Source organism: Toxotes jaculatrix, chromosome 12, assembly GCF_017976425.1.
Source record: "Toxotes jaculatrix isolate fToxJac2 chromosome 12, fToxJac2.pri, whole genome shotgun sequence".
Lineage (NCBI taxonomy): Eukaryota > Metazoa > Chordata > Actinopteri > Toxotidae > Toxotes > Toxotes jaculatrix.
This window is the reverse complement of record NC_054405.1, coordinates 16,577,086-16,592,165: the sequence shown is the minus strand read 5'-3', so window position 1 is coordinate 16,592,165 and position 15,080 is coordinate 16,577,086. Positions and strand designations below refer to the sequence as shown.

The 15,080-nt window shown below is 38.7% G+C and overlaps 2 protein-coding genes across 2 annotated transcripts; one reads left to right on the top strand and one right to left on the bottom strand.

The window, feature by feature from the left end:
- Window positions 1-2,704: 2,704 nt before the first annotated feature.
- On the bottom strand, window positions 2,705-7,736 carry LOC121190614 (sodium-dependent phosphate transport protein 2A-like). The gene is made up of 12 exons (XM_041051497.1): window positions 7,601-7,736; window positions 7,316-7,459; window positions 7,046-7,157; window positions 6,765-6,960; window positions 6,152-6,247; window positions 5,758-5,809; window positions 5,271-5,438; window positions 4,974-5,090; window positions 4,058-4,182; window positions 3,608-3,720; window positions 3,151-3,434; window positions 2,705-3,015 (listed from the first exon to the last, which is right to left on the bottom strand). Exons 1-12 carry the CDS (start codon window positions 7,734-7,736, stop codon window positions 2,705-2,707), a joined length of 1,854 nt encoding a protein of 617 aa, XP_040907431.1.
- A 1,260-nt stretch (window positions 7,737-8,996) lies between these two features.
- On the top strand, window positions 8,997-14,017 carry LOC121190612 (solute carrier family 22 member 5-like). Its single transcript, XM_041051496.1, has 11 exons — window positions 8,997-9,566; window positions 10,057-10,239; window positions 10,420-10,523; window positions 10,844-10,998; window positions 11,116-11,287; window positions 11,555-11,681; window positions 11,817-11,923; window positions 12,234-12,448; window positions 12,681-12,863; window positions 13,038-13,173; window positions 13,337-14,017. The coding sequence occupies exons 1-11, from the start codon at window positions 9,360-9,362 to the stop codon at window positions 13,404-13,406; spliced, it is 1,659 nt and encodes a 552-aa protein (XP_040907430.1). The 5' UTR covers window positions 8,997-9,359; the 3' UTR covers window positions 13,407-14,017.
- The last annotated feature ends 1,063 nt before the right edge of the window (window positions 14,018-15,080 follow it).

The following is a 15,080-nucleotide window of genomic DNA, read 5'->3' as shown; positions in this document are numbered from 1 at the left end:
AATAAAGACCAAATCATTTTCACATTTTTGTCACTGCTAATGTACCAAGTACTGTGATATGGTCACAAAGGCATTCATGGACATGGCTTCTACCAGACTGTAGCTGCTTTTTCAGTTACAGTTACTAAGTTGTCAGTGGGTTGTTATTAGGTAGTTGTGATGATGTTCTATGTTTCTGGGAAAGCGTGGATACAATATTCTGTGTGACTACTAATCAGTACTCAGTGGGTGGTTATTAGTGTGTCCCTGCTGGTATCTAAGTCATTACAAAGTGTGTGGTTTTTAATGTGTTAGGTTTGTTAGGTACTAAGTTTGTTTGGAGTTGTTACAAGATTGTTGGTCTGGTGTCGTGCCACATCATTGGCACAGCTTTTCACTGCTGGGCCACTGATGTTTATTTGCCTTCAAGAGCCTACGTACCAACTGTATTTCAGTTGCAGGCTTGCTAGCATTTGATGCACCACTCATGCTCAGTGGGAATGGGTTTGTGTGTTTGTTTTCACCCCAGCCTCTGACTGAACTCCGTCGTTCTTTCTCTTATTTCCTCCCAGTCTCTCTCCTTTTTCCTCTCATTTCATTACATTTATGAAGCAGGTTTTGCAAATTTTTTTGTCCCAAAATTGTTTTTGCTGCATCAAAAATAGTATATATAATATTAGTGGTAATTATGTCAGCTGTATAATGGTAATATTGGAAAACCAAGTATGGTATGCTGTAACAGTGTAAGTAACTCTGATTGTTATATAACATAAGTGCTGTTTCATGCATTGTGATGTGTAGGACAAATGCTTTGTTTTTTGGCTTATTATTATTACTATTATAGCAGTGATGGAGTAAAAAGCATAATTTTCTCTGAATTGTTGCTGCACTATAAAGCAGCATTCAGTTAAATTACATAAGCAAAATACAAGTACCTCAAAACTGTACTTGTGTAGTGTAGTTATTTTCTATCATGTTTTGAGAAAACTCAGCATCAACAAGCACAACAGAGTCAGTGATGACAGGTAAAGAGTCTTTACTGAAATGTTCAAACAAACCAGACAGGTATCAGTACAGAGAGGTCACAGTCAGAACTGTGCAGGCAGGTGTGGCAGGGTATGGGAGCTAATGTGAGAACCGTGACACTTTCTGTTTACATGTGGGGATGTTGGGCTCCACCTCGTGGTAATGATCACTAACATGCTTGCAGCTCAGTCTTGAATCACAGTTACTACACGTTCTCTGTGCTGTTGCTGAGGAGTTGAATAGTGAAGAGAATAGTCCTATTTCTTTTAAATATAATGAGATGTCACTCAAATTCGATTTGTCAAATGTTCACATTTTACAGTGTTTTACTTGCTGTTCTTAAAGGAGATGATGAAGTATTAACCTGAAGGGTTGATCTGATCTCAGCTCTATTTTACTTTAAAGGCGTGTCTTGGGAATCTGTTGATTTTGCTGATCTGTGCACAAGTAAATCTTTTAATAGATTCTTTCTTTTTTTCTTTCTCTTAAATCATACACAATGCCAGACACAATTATAGCGCAAATGACTGAAAAATAATGCTGTCACATTTGGAAAGCAAATGCATGAAGGCAGGAACTTAGGCCAGAGCTATTACAAGATTAATGGTTTTAAATGAAGATTGTGCTACATTCTGTATAAAACTTCTGAGTAGAGAATGGCTTCTTTGGAAATACCTGAAAAAGTTGAGAGAAAACTAAACAAGACACCAAGACACAGAGCCAAAATAAATAGAACGATACCACCGGCTCCTACAGTCACAACAGGGAAGTTTATAGTGAAAGCTGTAAAAAAAAAAACAAAGAAAATACAGATGAAATTAGATACTATGATGGTCCAGACAAGTACAGTTTTTTTTAATTAAATAATTCTTTTCCTTTTTTGTATCTTCTATAACCCACTTCTGTAGCTAATCCTTGTTCATCTTTCATTTCTTCACAGCAGGAGTCAAAAAAGCAGACAGTGAGACTGAGTGCAAGTTAGGTGCAATGGTTGTAGTACTGAAAACATGGTGTTGGACTGAGATGGTTGCCTTCTTCCTGGGTGTCCAGGGTTTCTTTATTAAATCGGTGTCCATTTTAAGTCTTTGGAGTGTGTATTTAATGTTTTTTTTAAAGATGTATTTTCTGAATCAACATTATATTTGCAACATGCTTTATATGCTGCATGTCCTTCTCCTCCTCTCCTCCATTCCCAGCTGTCGTATCTTCCTCCTTTTCCTCCTTTCACCCAGCCTAGCCATGTAGAGTAATGCTTATTCATATGTAAAAATTATCTTCAGTAGCATCACATTTTTCCAACATATATTTGTTTTGTTTTTAAATGAGGGGAAAACAACATTAAAGCAATGTTAGACTTTTAACTTTTGCTATCTGTGTTCATATCTTTGTTAGTTATCACAGTTAGAAAGTCCTCTTGCATCAGTTGTGTTAAATAAAAGCTAGCCTGTTAATACTTGTGTCTTTGTAGTGTGGTAAGAGACCAACGTGTTATTTATTAACTATGAATGCCTTACTCATGCATGCCATCTTCCTTTTACAGTACAGTATCTCCCCTCATAGTGCAATGAGTTATTGCACCTAGTTACAGATCGCTTGGAAATTACATTTTTTTAGCTCATGACTGTCAAACATTTCTCAAGTTCTTTACAGGCCATAAAATTCATAAAACATCTGGCACCTTAGACACAAGAAAATAGCACTACAGGTGAGTGCTGGTCAGTTGAGTGCCCTGATTGTTGGAGCTTGTGATGTCCTTGATGGACCACACTGCACCCATACTACAAATGTTCTCTGAAGACATGCTGTTTGTTGTGTTGTCTCTGTTGTTTTCCTCATTATGTTGTAGATCACAACATCCAGGTTTGCTGAGTCCTCTTTGCTTCTGCCAGCTCTCATCAGTCTCTTGTTCTTCCCCGTTCTGCTTCCGTTCCTCTCTTGTTTTTCTCCCAGAGTTGACAGTGACGGCCTCCAGTGATGTTACTGGACCATCATTTCCCTTACAACTCCAACCTAGAAGCAAAACACAAAGCAGAGGGTAAGAACGTCAGGTACAAGAGACAAGTAAGAGGTAAATCAGTGTTGTAATGCCAGCAACAGAAAATAAAGTGGTTGAGTTTGTATCATAATAGTAGCTGTGATATTTACCTCTCATTTGCCTGCACCACAGGGTCATCCTGGTGATGAGGTTATCCAGGGGTTGGAGTGAGGTCATCCAAACAGGGAGGAAGTCCCAGTTTTGCAGTGTATGTGGCAAACACTCAGGTCTGCGTGCCTGGACCATGTTTACTGTTGCAACAGATACAATCACCACAATGACTGGCACTCCAATCCCAGTCATCACCTTCCAGCCAGCCATGGAGAGGGCAAACACGAGGGATGGGAGTAAGAGAAAGCAGAGGAGGAGGTACAAAACAGCAAACCAGCGGTACCTGTGCATGTGTGAGTTATGTTAGTTTATCTTTTCAACCACTGTGGAAATTCAAAATTAAAACAACTTCTGGTTTTAAATAATAGGATATTTTGCTTTCACTTGAAGGTCCAGTTACTGTCTTTTGCTATTTTGTCTGTTGTGAGTAAAAACAGAAACTATTGCTTCTCATACCTGGCAGTGCAGTTGCCAAGGGCACAGGCCATACGGATGGGTAAGCGGCTGGCTGGTATGGGATACCACAGCAGGATACCAAGGAGGTTAAAGAAAAAGTGGCATAGAGCAACCTGAAACAAACATGGAGGATAAAAGATGCTTGCAAAAGTCTGACACTACAAAAGAGCAAGTCAAACGGGGAGTCAGAAGATGAGAAAAGGTTAAATATATATAACAGATGACAGAAATCGCTCAGGAGATCCAATAGGTACTGTGAACATATACCCAGCGCAGACTATCTGTCTTCACAGGGAAATGTATATAAATCAGATGACAAAGGCTATAATTAATATATGGTTACTATGGTATTCTGAGTGGTCTGACTTCTGGGAAAGTTGTAAAGGCCATGTATGTAGTTTTTTGTTGTGTTTTTTCCCCCTCTGTGTGTATGTGTGTGTTAGCATATACCTGTGTCGCAGCTGCTAGCTTATCTCCTGGACTGGCCAGGGCTGCTAGTGTAGCTGTTGTTGTGGTTCCGAGATTGGACCCCAGGGTTAAAGGATAGGCCCTTTCAATACTGATTACACCAATCCCTGAGGGTTCATAGTATGTTTAGCAATAGTCTGTACAATCACTTCATTTCTGCATTTAACGAAATCTACTCTTAGGTCGATTCAAAACAAGAAAGCAAGACACAAGAAGCATCAACTGTGTGAGCTGTGAGCAAGTAAAACCCAAAGGTAATTGGTTTTATAAAAGGCCGAAGTACATCTTTAAAATTGTTAACGGTTAACTTAAATTTCAAGGAAACTGCTGATACACAGTCTCAGGGGCAGAGACAAAAATTAAGTTATCCTTTAGCTTTAGCATAGTCATAGCCAATTAGACCTCCAGTCGCAGGACGTCTAAGTACTCTGCAGTCGTAAGAGGGAAGAAAATAATCAAAATACACTCAAGTGCAAGGCAAGTAATCCCAATCTGCTTTTTGTGAGGCTTTTCTTCTGCACTGCAATTAATTAATACACTTTAAGGAAATGGACATATGGGTTAAGTCTGCAACTGAACAAATCTCCTACCCGAGGAGGATTTTTAGCAAATGTGCTTAACCATGATCTGGCCAGTCCTGTTAATGCTGAACTGTAACAATGCTGTGGAGGTAATTTATTAACTGTTGGAAGTGGATAGCAAAACAGATGTTGCTACAGCTTCCAGCCACAAATGGCTCATTTGATGTATATGTTCTAAATTACGATTTAGCAAGTATATTGCAGATGTCTAGGAGACCCCAATTATAAATCAGGCATACAAATTACTTAAATTATATTTTCATTTAAAGTATATTTTCTCTTTTTACCCTTAATTTTTGTCTTTTTGTATGAATTACCTATGAGAGGAGTGATGGCAGAGGTGAAGACAGAGCTACTCTGAACCAAAAAGGTCATGCCTGCTCCCACTAGTAGAGCCAGATAACCTGCCAGCCAGGTAAAAGGGTAAGGGAAATCTACAGGACATGACAAGACAAGATGGAGAATCTTCAAAAAGTGAGCACTATATTCTCCTGTACATTGTCATTGTTAAAATTAAGATGACAATCCTAGATAAAGTTAAGGTTAGGATAATTGGAAAAGCTGTAGATTTAGCTGTATTGCATTTGGGATCAGCGCTGTCATATTCCTGTTACCTGTGTTAATAACTTTGTTAATAGCACCGGCCACCTGGCCCTTCAGCAGGGAGTTGAGCCGTTTAACCAGTAGTATCAGACAGCTGCACAGCACCAACAGGGAGCAAGCCAGGAGGATCAGACCTATAGCCAAGTCTGACAGAGAGCAATCCACAAAGAGATGCCTGCCTGAGTGGAGAGACACAGATATGATATCATGAGGGCTTGATGTAGAGATTGTTTGAGTGAGAAACAAAATTTAAACTACCAAAATGTACAGGAAGGAAATTCAGCTGCTCTTTGGGAACAACTGACAAAACTTCAAACTTAGTAATCATTGTGTTAGTGCAGTGCATGTTGATGATTGATGATTGATGCACAAGTTAAATCTAGTCATTAAAACACAAGCAGAAGGGAAAATGCATGAGAGGATAGGAGATATGTTATTCTATACACATCAAAAAAACCTAAAATCACATAAACACTAAAAAGTGACAAAATTGCATACATTTCTGTGTATGTTCTGAAAGGTTGTGTGTTCCCCAGGATGTTTCATTGTCCTGTTAGCAATGATAAACAGGAAGAGTGCAGACTGAGGCAAAGAGACGGTGGGAGAGTTTCAAAATGTAACATATGTACTTCTAGTTTTGCACATTCAGTATATAAGCAACACTAAATTATAGATAATGGAACATACATGTAGGCAGTGTGACGTGCGTAACCAATCAGGTGTCATGTTTTTTTTTTTTTTTGTTGTTGTTGTTTTTAACTAGCACAGTGTCTCTTGGCACTAAACTTTCTCTAATTTAAGCAAGACAAATATGTTATCCAGGGAATAGGACGTGAGAAGCAACAGACAATAATTTCACATTAACATGGGACATATTTTATTGTAGCAGTACCTCCACAGATGTGGTTTCACACCACTGCTTCACCAGACTTTTGTTCCTCATGTTCTGGTCTCCCGTAGCGATGGCTGTAATTACTGATCGATCCAGCTACAAAGGGAGAATCATGGTGTTACATGATTATTACACTATGTGAGAACTACACTTTCCTGCCGCCATTGATTTTCTACAGAGAGGTTATACATTAACCTTAGGTATGGGAATATTATCTGCCAGCTCTTGAGTTTTTTCATTCCAAACTCCAGGGCCAAGATAGTTTCCTCTGACCTTAAACTATAAAATAATAGACCTTTGTGTCCCTTAATGGGGTGCACACAATGTCTAACTGTAGAAGGTGTGTCTAAAGAGCCATTTTGCTAATTTGCCAATTTTCTTTCTTATATCTTTAGGTTAACAGGTTGTGTTCCTCCCTGTTTCTCTGCTTTCACTTGTGCTTTTTATCAATTAATTGGCACTATTTTCAGCATAGTTTTCTAGTACCCAGTCTGAAGGGCTTCGTATGGACTGTTATCACAGCTTTTGTTTCTCAGGTGTCTGCTCCTTACCCGCTTTGCCTCTGTCTATCTGAGAGCAGTGAAAGAAAATATTTCCTTTGCTTAAGCAGTACCTGGATAATCAGTTTAGTAAGTGGCTCTGTGAGGACTTTAAGAAGTTCAGGAGCTTCGTCTCCGGTACTGAGCTGTAGTCCGTCAACCATGGCCTGTGACAGATGCCTCAGCAGACCACTCACAGCTTCCAGAGGGAGAAGCACCAAAACTGACAACCAGTTAAAACAGTCATGGACTGTCGCTCCAGCAAAAGCCCTGGAATAAGCACAATTTCAGATGTTATTTATAAATAAACATACAATTATACTTCATATATCACTCACACACACAACAGCTGTACTTTTCAAACTCCTCTCTTTCCCCAGCCTGCATTAGAGCAACGATGGTATTGGTGACTGATGTTCCAATGTTGGAGCCCATGATGATAGGAATGGCTGACTGAACATCCAACACTACACAGAAAGACATAATTAGATAAAATATGTATATATACGTTTTTAGATAAATTAGTTTATCAGAAATATGTGATATTTAGTTTGCCAGGTCTTGTCAGAGTGCTGGCATTAAACATATATTATCTGTATTTAGCATTGTTGAAGGACCAACTTACAACCCGAAGAGACAAGGCTGACTATGATGGATGTAGAGGTGGAGGAGCTTTGGACTAACACTGTCACCAGTATCCCCACCACCAGCCCTGCCACTGGGTTAGACAGGATGGCATTTTCCTGGAAGATATCTCCTGCTACCCTGCCTGGAAGGAAGCGATAGATAAAAAAAAAAAAAAAAAAAAAAAAGAGAGACAGAAATGAGGACTGCTATATCATTCAAAATCAAGCTGAACACACAGAATATTGTATAAGTGTAAATAAAACAGACGGATGTCAGTGCTCACCACCAGCTAGTTGAAAGGCAGAGCTTAATACGTCAAGGGAGCACACGAAGAAGTACAGAAGCAGAAAGAGGAGTGGGATTTTGCAGAGAGCTGATGCAGCTGTCTTCATTTGCTCTGATCGCAGCTGAGTTTCCATGTTCCGGTTCTGGAGGTCATCAGTTGAGGGTAACTAAAGCAGAATTTGTGCTAGCAGTAACTTACAGGAGCTGTAATTGTAGTTCAAATAGTGGTAGTATTAGTAGTGGTGGAAGTACTTGTGATAGTTGTTTTGTTATTTTAAGATTTATAACACTACTACAGAACTCTGATGAAAGACTACAGTAACAGTATTACTATATGTGAATGTACTGTATTTCAATGTAACAAAAAGCAAAGATTTGCTATTAGTAATACAAAATTAACCTAACCAATACTATGTTCAAAACACATTAATTGCATAAAAGAAATGACTTTCAGTCAGTGCTTACGTTCAGTCAGCATATAGTTGTTTTTGTTTTTTTTTACACAAATAACATCATGTTAACATACCTTGGGTTTTGATGAAATAGTGCGTTTGCCTCAGAAAGTGAATGCCTCAGACTGCAGCTGATAGTAATAAGTAAGAACTAAACAGGAGAAAAAGTAAGAATAAGTAAGAAACAAAAACAGGAGAAAAGACAAGAATCAAAGGATTTTATTCATAACCTCATACTCTAATTTTATATGGTAAAATAAAAGGATTAGAGAGACAGAATGAGACATGGAAAGAGAGACATGGCAGGAAATGAAGGGGAGGCGCTACTGTGTAGTATAGATTAACTGAGCATGGATGACTGATTGTATAATGGAAAGCAAAGACTCTTCATTCTTTCTTTCTCAACCTCTCTCTGACCTCATCTCTAAACTATGTATATCATGGTTTCATGGTTTAACTTTAATTCTCACTTTACTACTTACCAATTGGACTGCCATAGAACTGAAAAAAAAAGTTTTTATCTTGCATAAAGTCAAAGTCACTAATTGACAAGTGTGTCGAAAGGCAAAGTGGTCTCAAAAAAACAACTGTTTGTGTGAAAAATATATGTATTTTTCTGTATTATATGTTTTGTATTATATGTAAAATATGTAATTATTTTCATGGTCTAAGTAGAAGTCATTGACCTAGTTAACGTGCACACATCTACAGTATCTCCTCTGTCTATTGCAGGTCAAATCATGCAATTGTTTATACATTTTAAATTGTGTAAGCTTTTAATCTTTCCATTGACACTGAGAGCTATGTTAATGCTGTAAACATAAGTTAATTAACTTTTTTTTTTAATTCCCACAGAACTCATCAGTGCTTTTGGAAAAGTAAGCACCAATGAACTGCAGTAGGTTAACAGGGATGAGGTGTTGAGAAAAAAAAGAGAAGTCTTTATCAGTACAGATAAAAGCTCACCTGTATGACCTCGAACAGCCCACAGAGGTTAAATTCCTGTGACCCCTCTGCTGACTCAGCAGAACTGCAGTTATAACCCACTAGTTAATAAGTAGTGAAACATGAGTTTCTGTTTCAGAAGGTGTTTCTTTTGTTTGTTTGTTTAATTGAAACTTTGGAATCATCACAATAATTAAATTTCCTTTCATCTGATGAAATCAGTGCACTCAGCATGAGGAAATACTCCTCGTGCTTATCGTCATAAAAAGATTCTCTGCGATTACTATGTAATACAAAGGGCATAGTCGACTGTAGAGCCATTAAATGGGATTGTAGTAGAAAGAAGAGAAACCTGGGATTATGAAGGATTATGAAGAAACTACAGCTTTCCTGGGCCACTGGGGACGTTTCCAGCAGATTGTCTTCTTCCTGCTCTGTGTCAGCACTATCCCCAATGGATCTGGAGTTTTATCCATTGTCTTTGTGGCGGACATTCCCAGTCACCACTGCATGATTCCTGAGGTTAACCTGACTCAAGAATGGCTCAGTGCTGTCATCCCAATAAAGGTAAATCAGCGTCCAAAAACAACTGCAGTTTTGAATTTAGGACAAATACAGTACATTATGACAGTTGTCCCACCTGACCAAGAAATCATTACAAAATTCTGATCAAATTTCCTAAAGGTATATTTCTTTGGTACCAGTGAATTTGAACTGATGTTATTACTCCCTAAAATGCTGTATCATTGTAGGCATTTACGACTTGTGGACATAAGGTAACACAATCCTAAGAGTGTTCCCTTCTTACTTTCTTTATAGTTAAATTCAGCTCTAAATAAAAAGTGTTATGGTACATAAGAGTATCTTTTGTAAGTTTGTTTGTTCAAGTTAGTTCAAAGCAGGTAACAAGGTTACAACCATGTCACGTGTTGAGCTGCCGTCGTTGAGCTGATTGCCACGTTAAATTGTAATTACATGCTTTGTTTGTGTTATTATTATACAAATTAAATTGCAAACGAAGTGTCACCAACACTGTTTGTGTCACTGTGACTGTGAGGTGGTGAATGGGAAACAGGAGCTGAGCAGATGCAGCAGATACAGGCTGGATGTGGTCAGAAATCTCTCTGCTCAGGGCTACGCTCCTGGCAGAGACATCAACCTCACTGACCTGGAGCAGGAGGGCTGTGTGGACGGATGGAGCTACAGCAGAGACATCTATCAATCCACCATAGTCTCTGAGGTGATTGTGTGTGTGCTTGTGTGCATACATTAAATAGTTGTCATAAGGATCTTAACAGTAACACAGATTCCTTCTTGTCAGCGTATTGAATTTTTTTCCAATACTGTATGAAAGATTTTTGAGTGTTTTGACTGTTCTTTGGTTTTTCCTAAATGTCTGTTGAACGGCTGAATACTCCAGTTTGACCTGGTGTGTGGTGAGCAGTGGAAGCAGCCATTCACCACCACACTTTATTTCCTAGGAGTTCTTGTTGGATCTTTCTTCTCAGGACAGCTCTCAGACAGGTAGTGCAAGCACAACCATAGCATATAGAATGTGCTATGGTTGATCTAATCTGATCAATCAACATTACTAATAATACTCTCTTATGGAACTTAATTCAGAAAACGAACAAAAATCAAACATCATTTTTCATCCTGAATAAGATGGCGAAACAAAAGACCTCGTCTCGGTCTGTTGTTGATGTTTAAAGCCTATGCCTTATTTTTAGTAAATGTGCAGTAAATTACTTTATATTTTAAATTGGATACAAGTAGAAATATGTTCTATAGAAATAATTTGTGTAATTATTACTCCTTTTTTATTATTGCTTTTCTCAATATAGATATGGACGGAAGCCTGTATTTTTCGCAACCATGGCACTTCAGACAATTTTTACTGTTGCTGAAGTCTTCTCCCCTTCGTGGGTGGTGTTCTCCATCCTCCTCTTCTTCAGTGGTTTGGGACAAATAGGCAACTACATAGCTGCTTTTGTGCTTGGTACATGTTAACACCTTCTGCCGTAACTAGTGCCACAATATTTGATCTAAATTTAACATATCTGCTAATCTGTTGATTCATTTATGCCCCTCTCTTTTTATCTCTCTCTTCCTGCAGGAACGGAGATCTTGACCGGCAATGTACGGGTCCTGTTCTCATCGCTTGGTGTGTGTCTGTGCTTTGCCATTGGCTACATGATGCTGCCTCTCTTTGCTTACTTCTTAAGGGACTGGAAGTCTCTGCTGCTGGCTGTCTCTCTGCCTGGGGTGCTCTACATCCCCCTCTGGTGGTGGGTTACACTCATTCATATTACTTGTGGTAGAATTTTAATAGGATGCAGGAAAGTCACAGATTTGAAATGAACAGAGGATGAATATAAAAATTAGCACAGTTTTGTGATCATAATTGATTTTAATATTCACTAATTCACTTACCAGCTTTTTTTTTTTTCGGAGTATACTCGTACTGTTTAAATCCACGCTTTGTTGTTTCCTTTTAAGGTTTTTTTTTCTGTGTCTCATCTGAACCTTTCTGTCTGTGTCGAATACTGAGGCAGGTTCATCCCAGAGTCTCCTCGATGGTTGCTCTCTCAGGGAAGAATGGAGGAAGCTGAGGCCATATTGAGAAATGCTGCTGAAAAGAACAAAGTTGAGGCACCACAAGTCATCTTTGAAGATTACAGTGTAAGCTAGCACGCAGGACCAAAACTAAATGCACAGAAGTGAGGATTGTTCAAGTCTGTTTTAGCTGGACTTGAATATGTGCCTATGAGTTAAACAAAACCCAGCGAGCTGAGAGTATGGTTTTGCATCTTGCAGGCTGATGACATAAAGATGCTGTCTAAAAATGAAGAACGCCACACTGTCTTTGACCTTATAAGAACCAGCAACATTAGAGCCACAACACTCATTCTGTGCCTCGTGTGGTGAGTCTGAGAACTTCTTAAAGTGTTTCTCACACTGCATGTTACATAGAGTTAAGTACATGTATGGCCAAAAGCATGTGGACACTCGAACATTACACCCATATTTGATTGTTGAACATTTCATTCCAAAACCACATCCTCCTCTCTTCTGGGAAGTTTGTCTACAGTATTTTGGAAACTGGACTCCGGTTTTGCTGTATGTTTTGTAATGAAGGGTATTCATATTTTAATTCTGTTTACTCTACCCATGCAGTAGTATCAGCTGTTCTTCTGTTTCCTACGGTCTGAATTGCATCTTTGCTTTGCCCAGGTTCAGTCTCAGTACTGGCTATTTTGGCCTGTCCCTGAACACATCACGGCTCAGTGCGGACCCCTATATCAGCTGTTTCATCTCAGCAGCTATAGAGGTACCATCTTACATTTCCAGCTGGCTCGCACTGCGATACTTTCCACGACGACTGTCTGCCAGTTGTACAATGCTCCTGGGAGGACTGTCCCTGTTCTTCATTCAGTTGGTGCCTCAAAGTAAGAAAGCTGTATGACAACCTGGTGCAATGTGTAGAATTATATCATAGAACATGCAGATTTCCTTGGTCTACTGTTAAACATATCACAGTCTTAACATGTATACAACATTTTGATCTTTGTTTAATCCATCTATCTACTTATCTATTTATCTTTCTAATTTAATTTAATTTAATTTAATTTAATTTAATTTAATTCATGTGTTCTTGCATATTGACTGTATCTCCTTCAGCTTTACCAGAGTTGTCTATTACCCTGGAGATGTTGGGTAAATATGGTTTTGCCACCGGTACAGCCTTGATGTTTGCCTACACAGCAGAGCTTTACCCAACATTGCTCAGGAACACAGCAGCAGGCACGTGCTGTACATTTTCCAGAGTGGGCAGCTGCACTGCACCTTTTTTGTTACAGCTGAGTGAGTAAACTGGTCTTAAAATGGTTTTACCAGTGTTTGATTTAAACTGAGGAGGTGGGGTTTCCTAAGCCTAACCCATCTACGGTGTCACACAGTCTGTACATACAGTACATGCATGCTAGCCAGAATTCTAGGACAGGATCCATCTTAATTTACCTTACCCTCCTCCTGCAGGTATATACTTTAGATACCTGCCTTATATCACACTGGGAACTCTGGCTGTTGTGTCTGCCCTTGCCATCCTCTTCCTTCCAGAGAGTTTTGGGCAACCTCTACCTGAAACTATTCAACAGATGCATCAGAGAGAAAGGTGAGATGTTCAGGGCATGAAGCCACTACTCTGAATCTTCTTACAGACCAATGATTTTTGAAAAATCAAAAGATACGTTTTTATCTGATTGAATGATTCAGCTATTACAATTGTTAGTAAACCCTTAACAAAAATGTTTATTATGTTTTGTCTTTCACAACAGGATGAATTGTCCCTGCATCTCTCGAAATGAAAAACAAAAACCTGTGGTGCTTTTCGCAAGTCAACTGTGATTCTAAGGCACATTACTCAGTCATTACATATTGATACTGTGTAATTTTTCTTTCAGTTTCCTTACTCTTACTTTTTCACGTGTAATTAAACCCAAGTACTAAAGTATTATCATTTATTTTCCATTTTCTCATTTAATTTGAGTTCTAGGTGAAATTTTCCTCTACTATAATTTCTGTAATTTGTAACCTGACAGTGACAGTAAAAAATAGAAGTTACTGGTTCTTTCTCTTACTGTGCACATTTGCAGAAAAGAGATTAGAGTTTAGGATGTAGTATTTATTTAAATACTGTAGTTATTTACCGCTACAACTACATTTTATTTAAATCCCTGCAAGAACCCCTGTCGCTGCACCTGTATAGTTGTTCATTTGTCTTATTTCCTTTAACAGATGAAAAATATTCTCTTCTCTCAAGTCTCTTCTTTAAACAGGTCTTCAGTTTGCAACAAGATCATGTAAAACAGGAGCATGGACTAACCATGATTAAAAGGTGTTCTGGAAATGATCTATTACTGTATTTATTCTGTGTGATTTATTCTAGATAGTTGCTGTTTTTGCTTTATTTTCAGAATTCTTTTTTGTTTGTTTTGGCTTTTTTAAAAGATAAGGCAGCACACAAACTACCTGCCTACCTTGAGGGTTTCTTGTCAATGGATAAATAAAAGCTGAAGAGAAACGTAGACTACTTTATGGGCAATGAACCCTTTTGCCTGCACACAATTCATCCTGAGGTGCATCAGATGGCCTTTTGATTTCAAGATGGTTTGCTCTTGTATTTTGGCATTTAGTTTTTCTCATTTGTACTTGGTTCACTCAAATTCTCTTCACAAATTTGGAAACTTATTTTGCAACCATGGCAGTTCAGATGGTTTTTATCTTTGCTCTCAATAGCTTTGTTTCTGCCTGGCCTAGCTTAGCCTACCACCCCCTCTGGTGGTCGGTTGGACTCACCACAAGAAATTTTATATTGTGTTTACCACACTATGAATTATAGTATCAGAGTATCTGTGTGTTCATATGTTTGTGGATACTTAATATGTGCTGAGTCCAATTGTAACTGTCTGTTACTTGTGGAATCTCTAACCCGACAGTGACCATAAAAAATAAAAGACAGGCAATCTGAGAACTCTCTGAACAGAAACAAGTTTCTATTGTGTCCTGTTCACAGCGGTAAACAGCAGTCATAAGTGGTCTTTGCAGCATTGCATGAGAAATGTTTTCTCAGGAATAGTTTTATCTGGTACAGGAAGTGGATAGAGGGCAGGTGTTGTGATGGCAGATGGCTTTTTTTTTCTTTTGCAGTAGAAAAAGTTGTCTACAAAATAAAAGACTGGAGGGCTCAGTTCAAGATTTTGAAACTATGAAGGATTATGATGACCCAGCTTTCCTGGGTCAGTAGGGACGTTTCCAGCAGATTGTCTTCTTCCTGCTCGGTGCCAGATTCTTTCCCAATCGATTTGATGTTTACTCTTCCGACTGACATTCCCAGTCACCACCGCCTGGTTCCTGAGGTTAACCTGACCTAAGGTTGGCATGTTGCATCACAATTTTAATACACTTTCTTACTTGGTATTTATGCTTGCTCAATGTGCCAAATTCACTGATAAAATCTGTGTCACTGTGACCGTGAGTGGGAAACGGGGGATGAGCAGATTCAACAGATATAGACTGGGT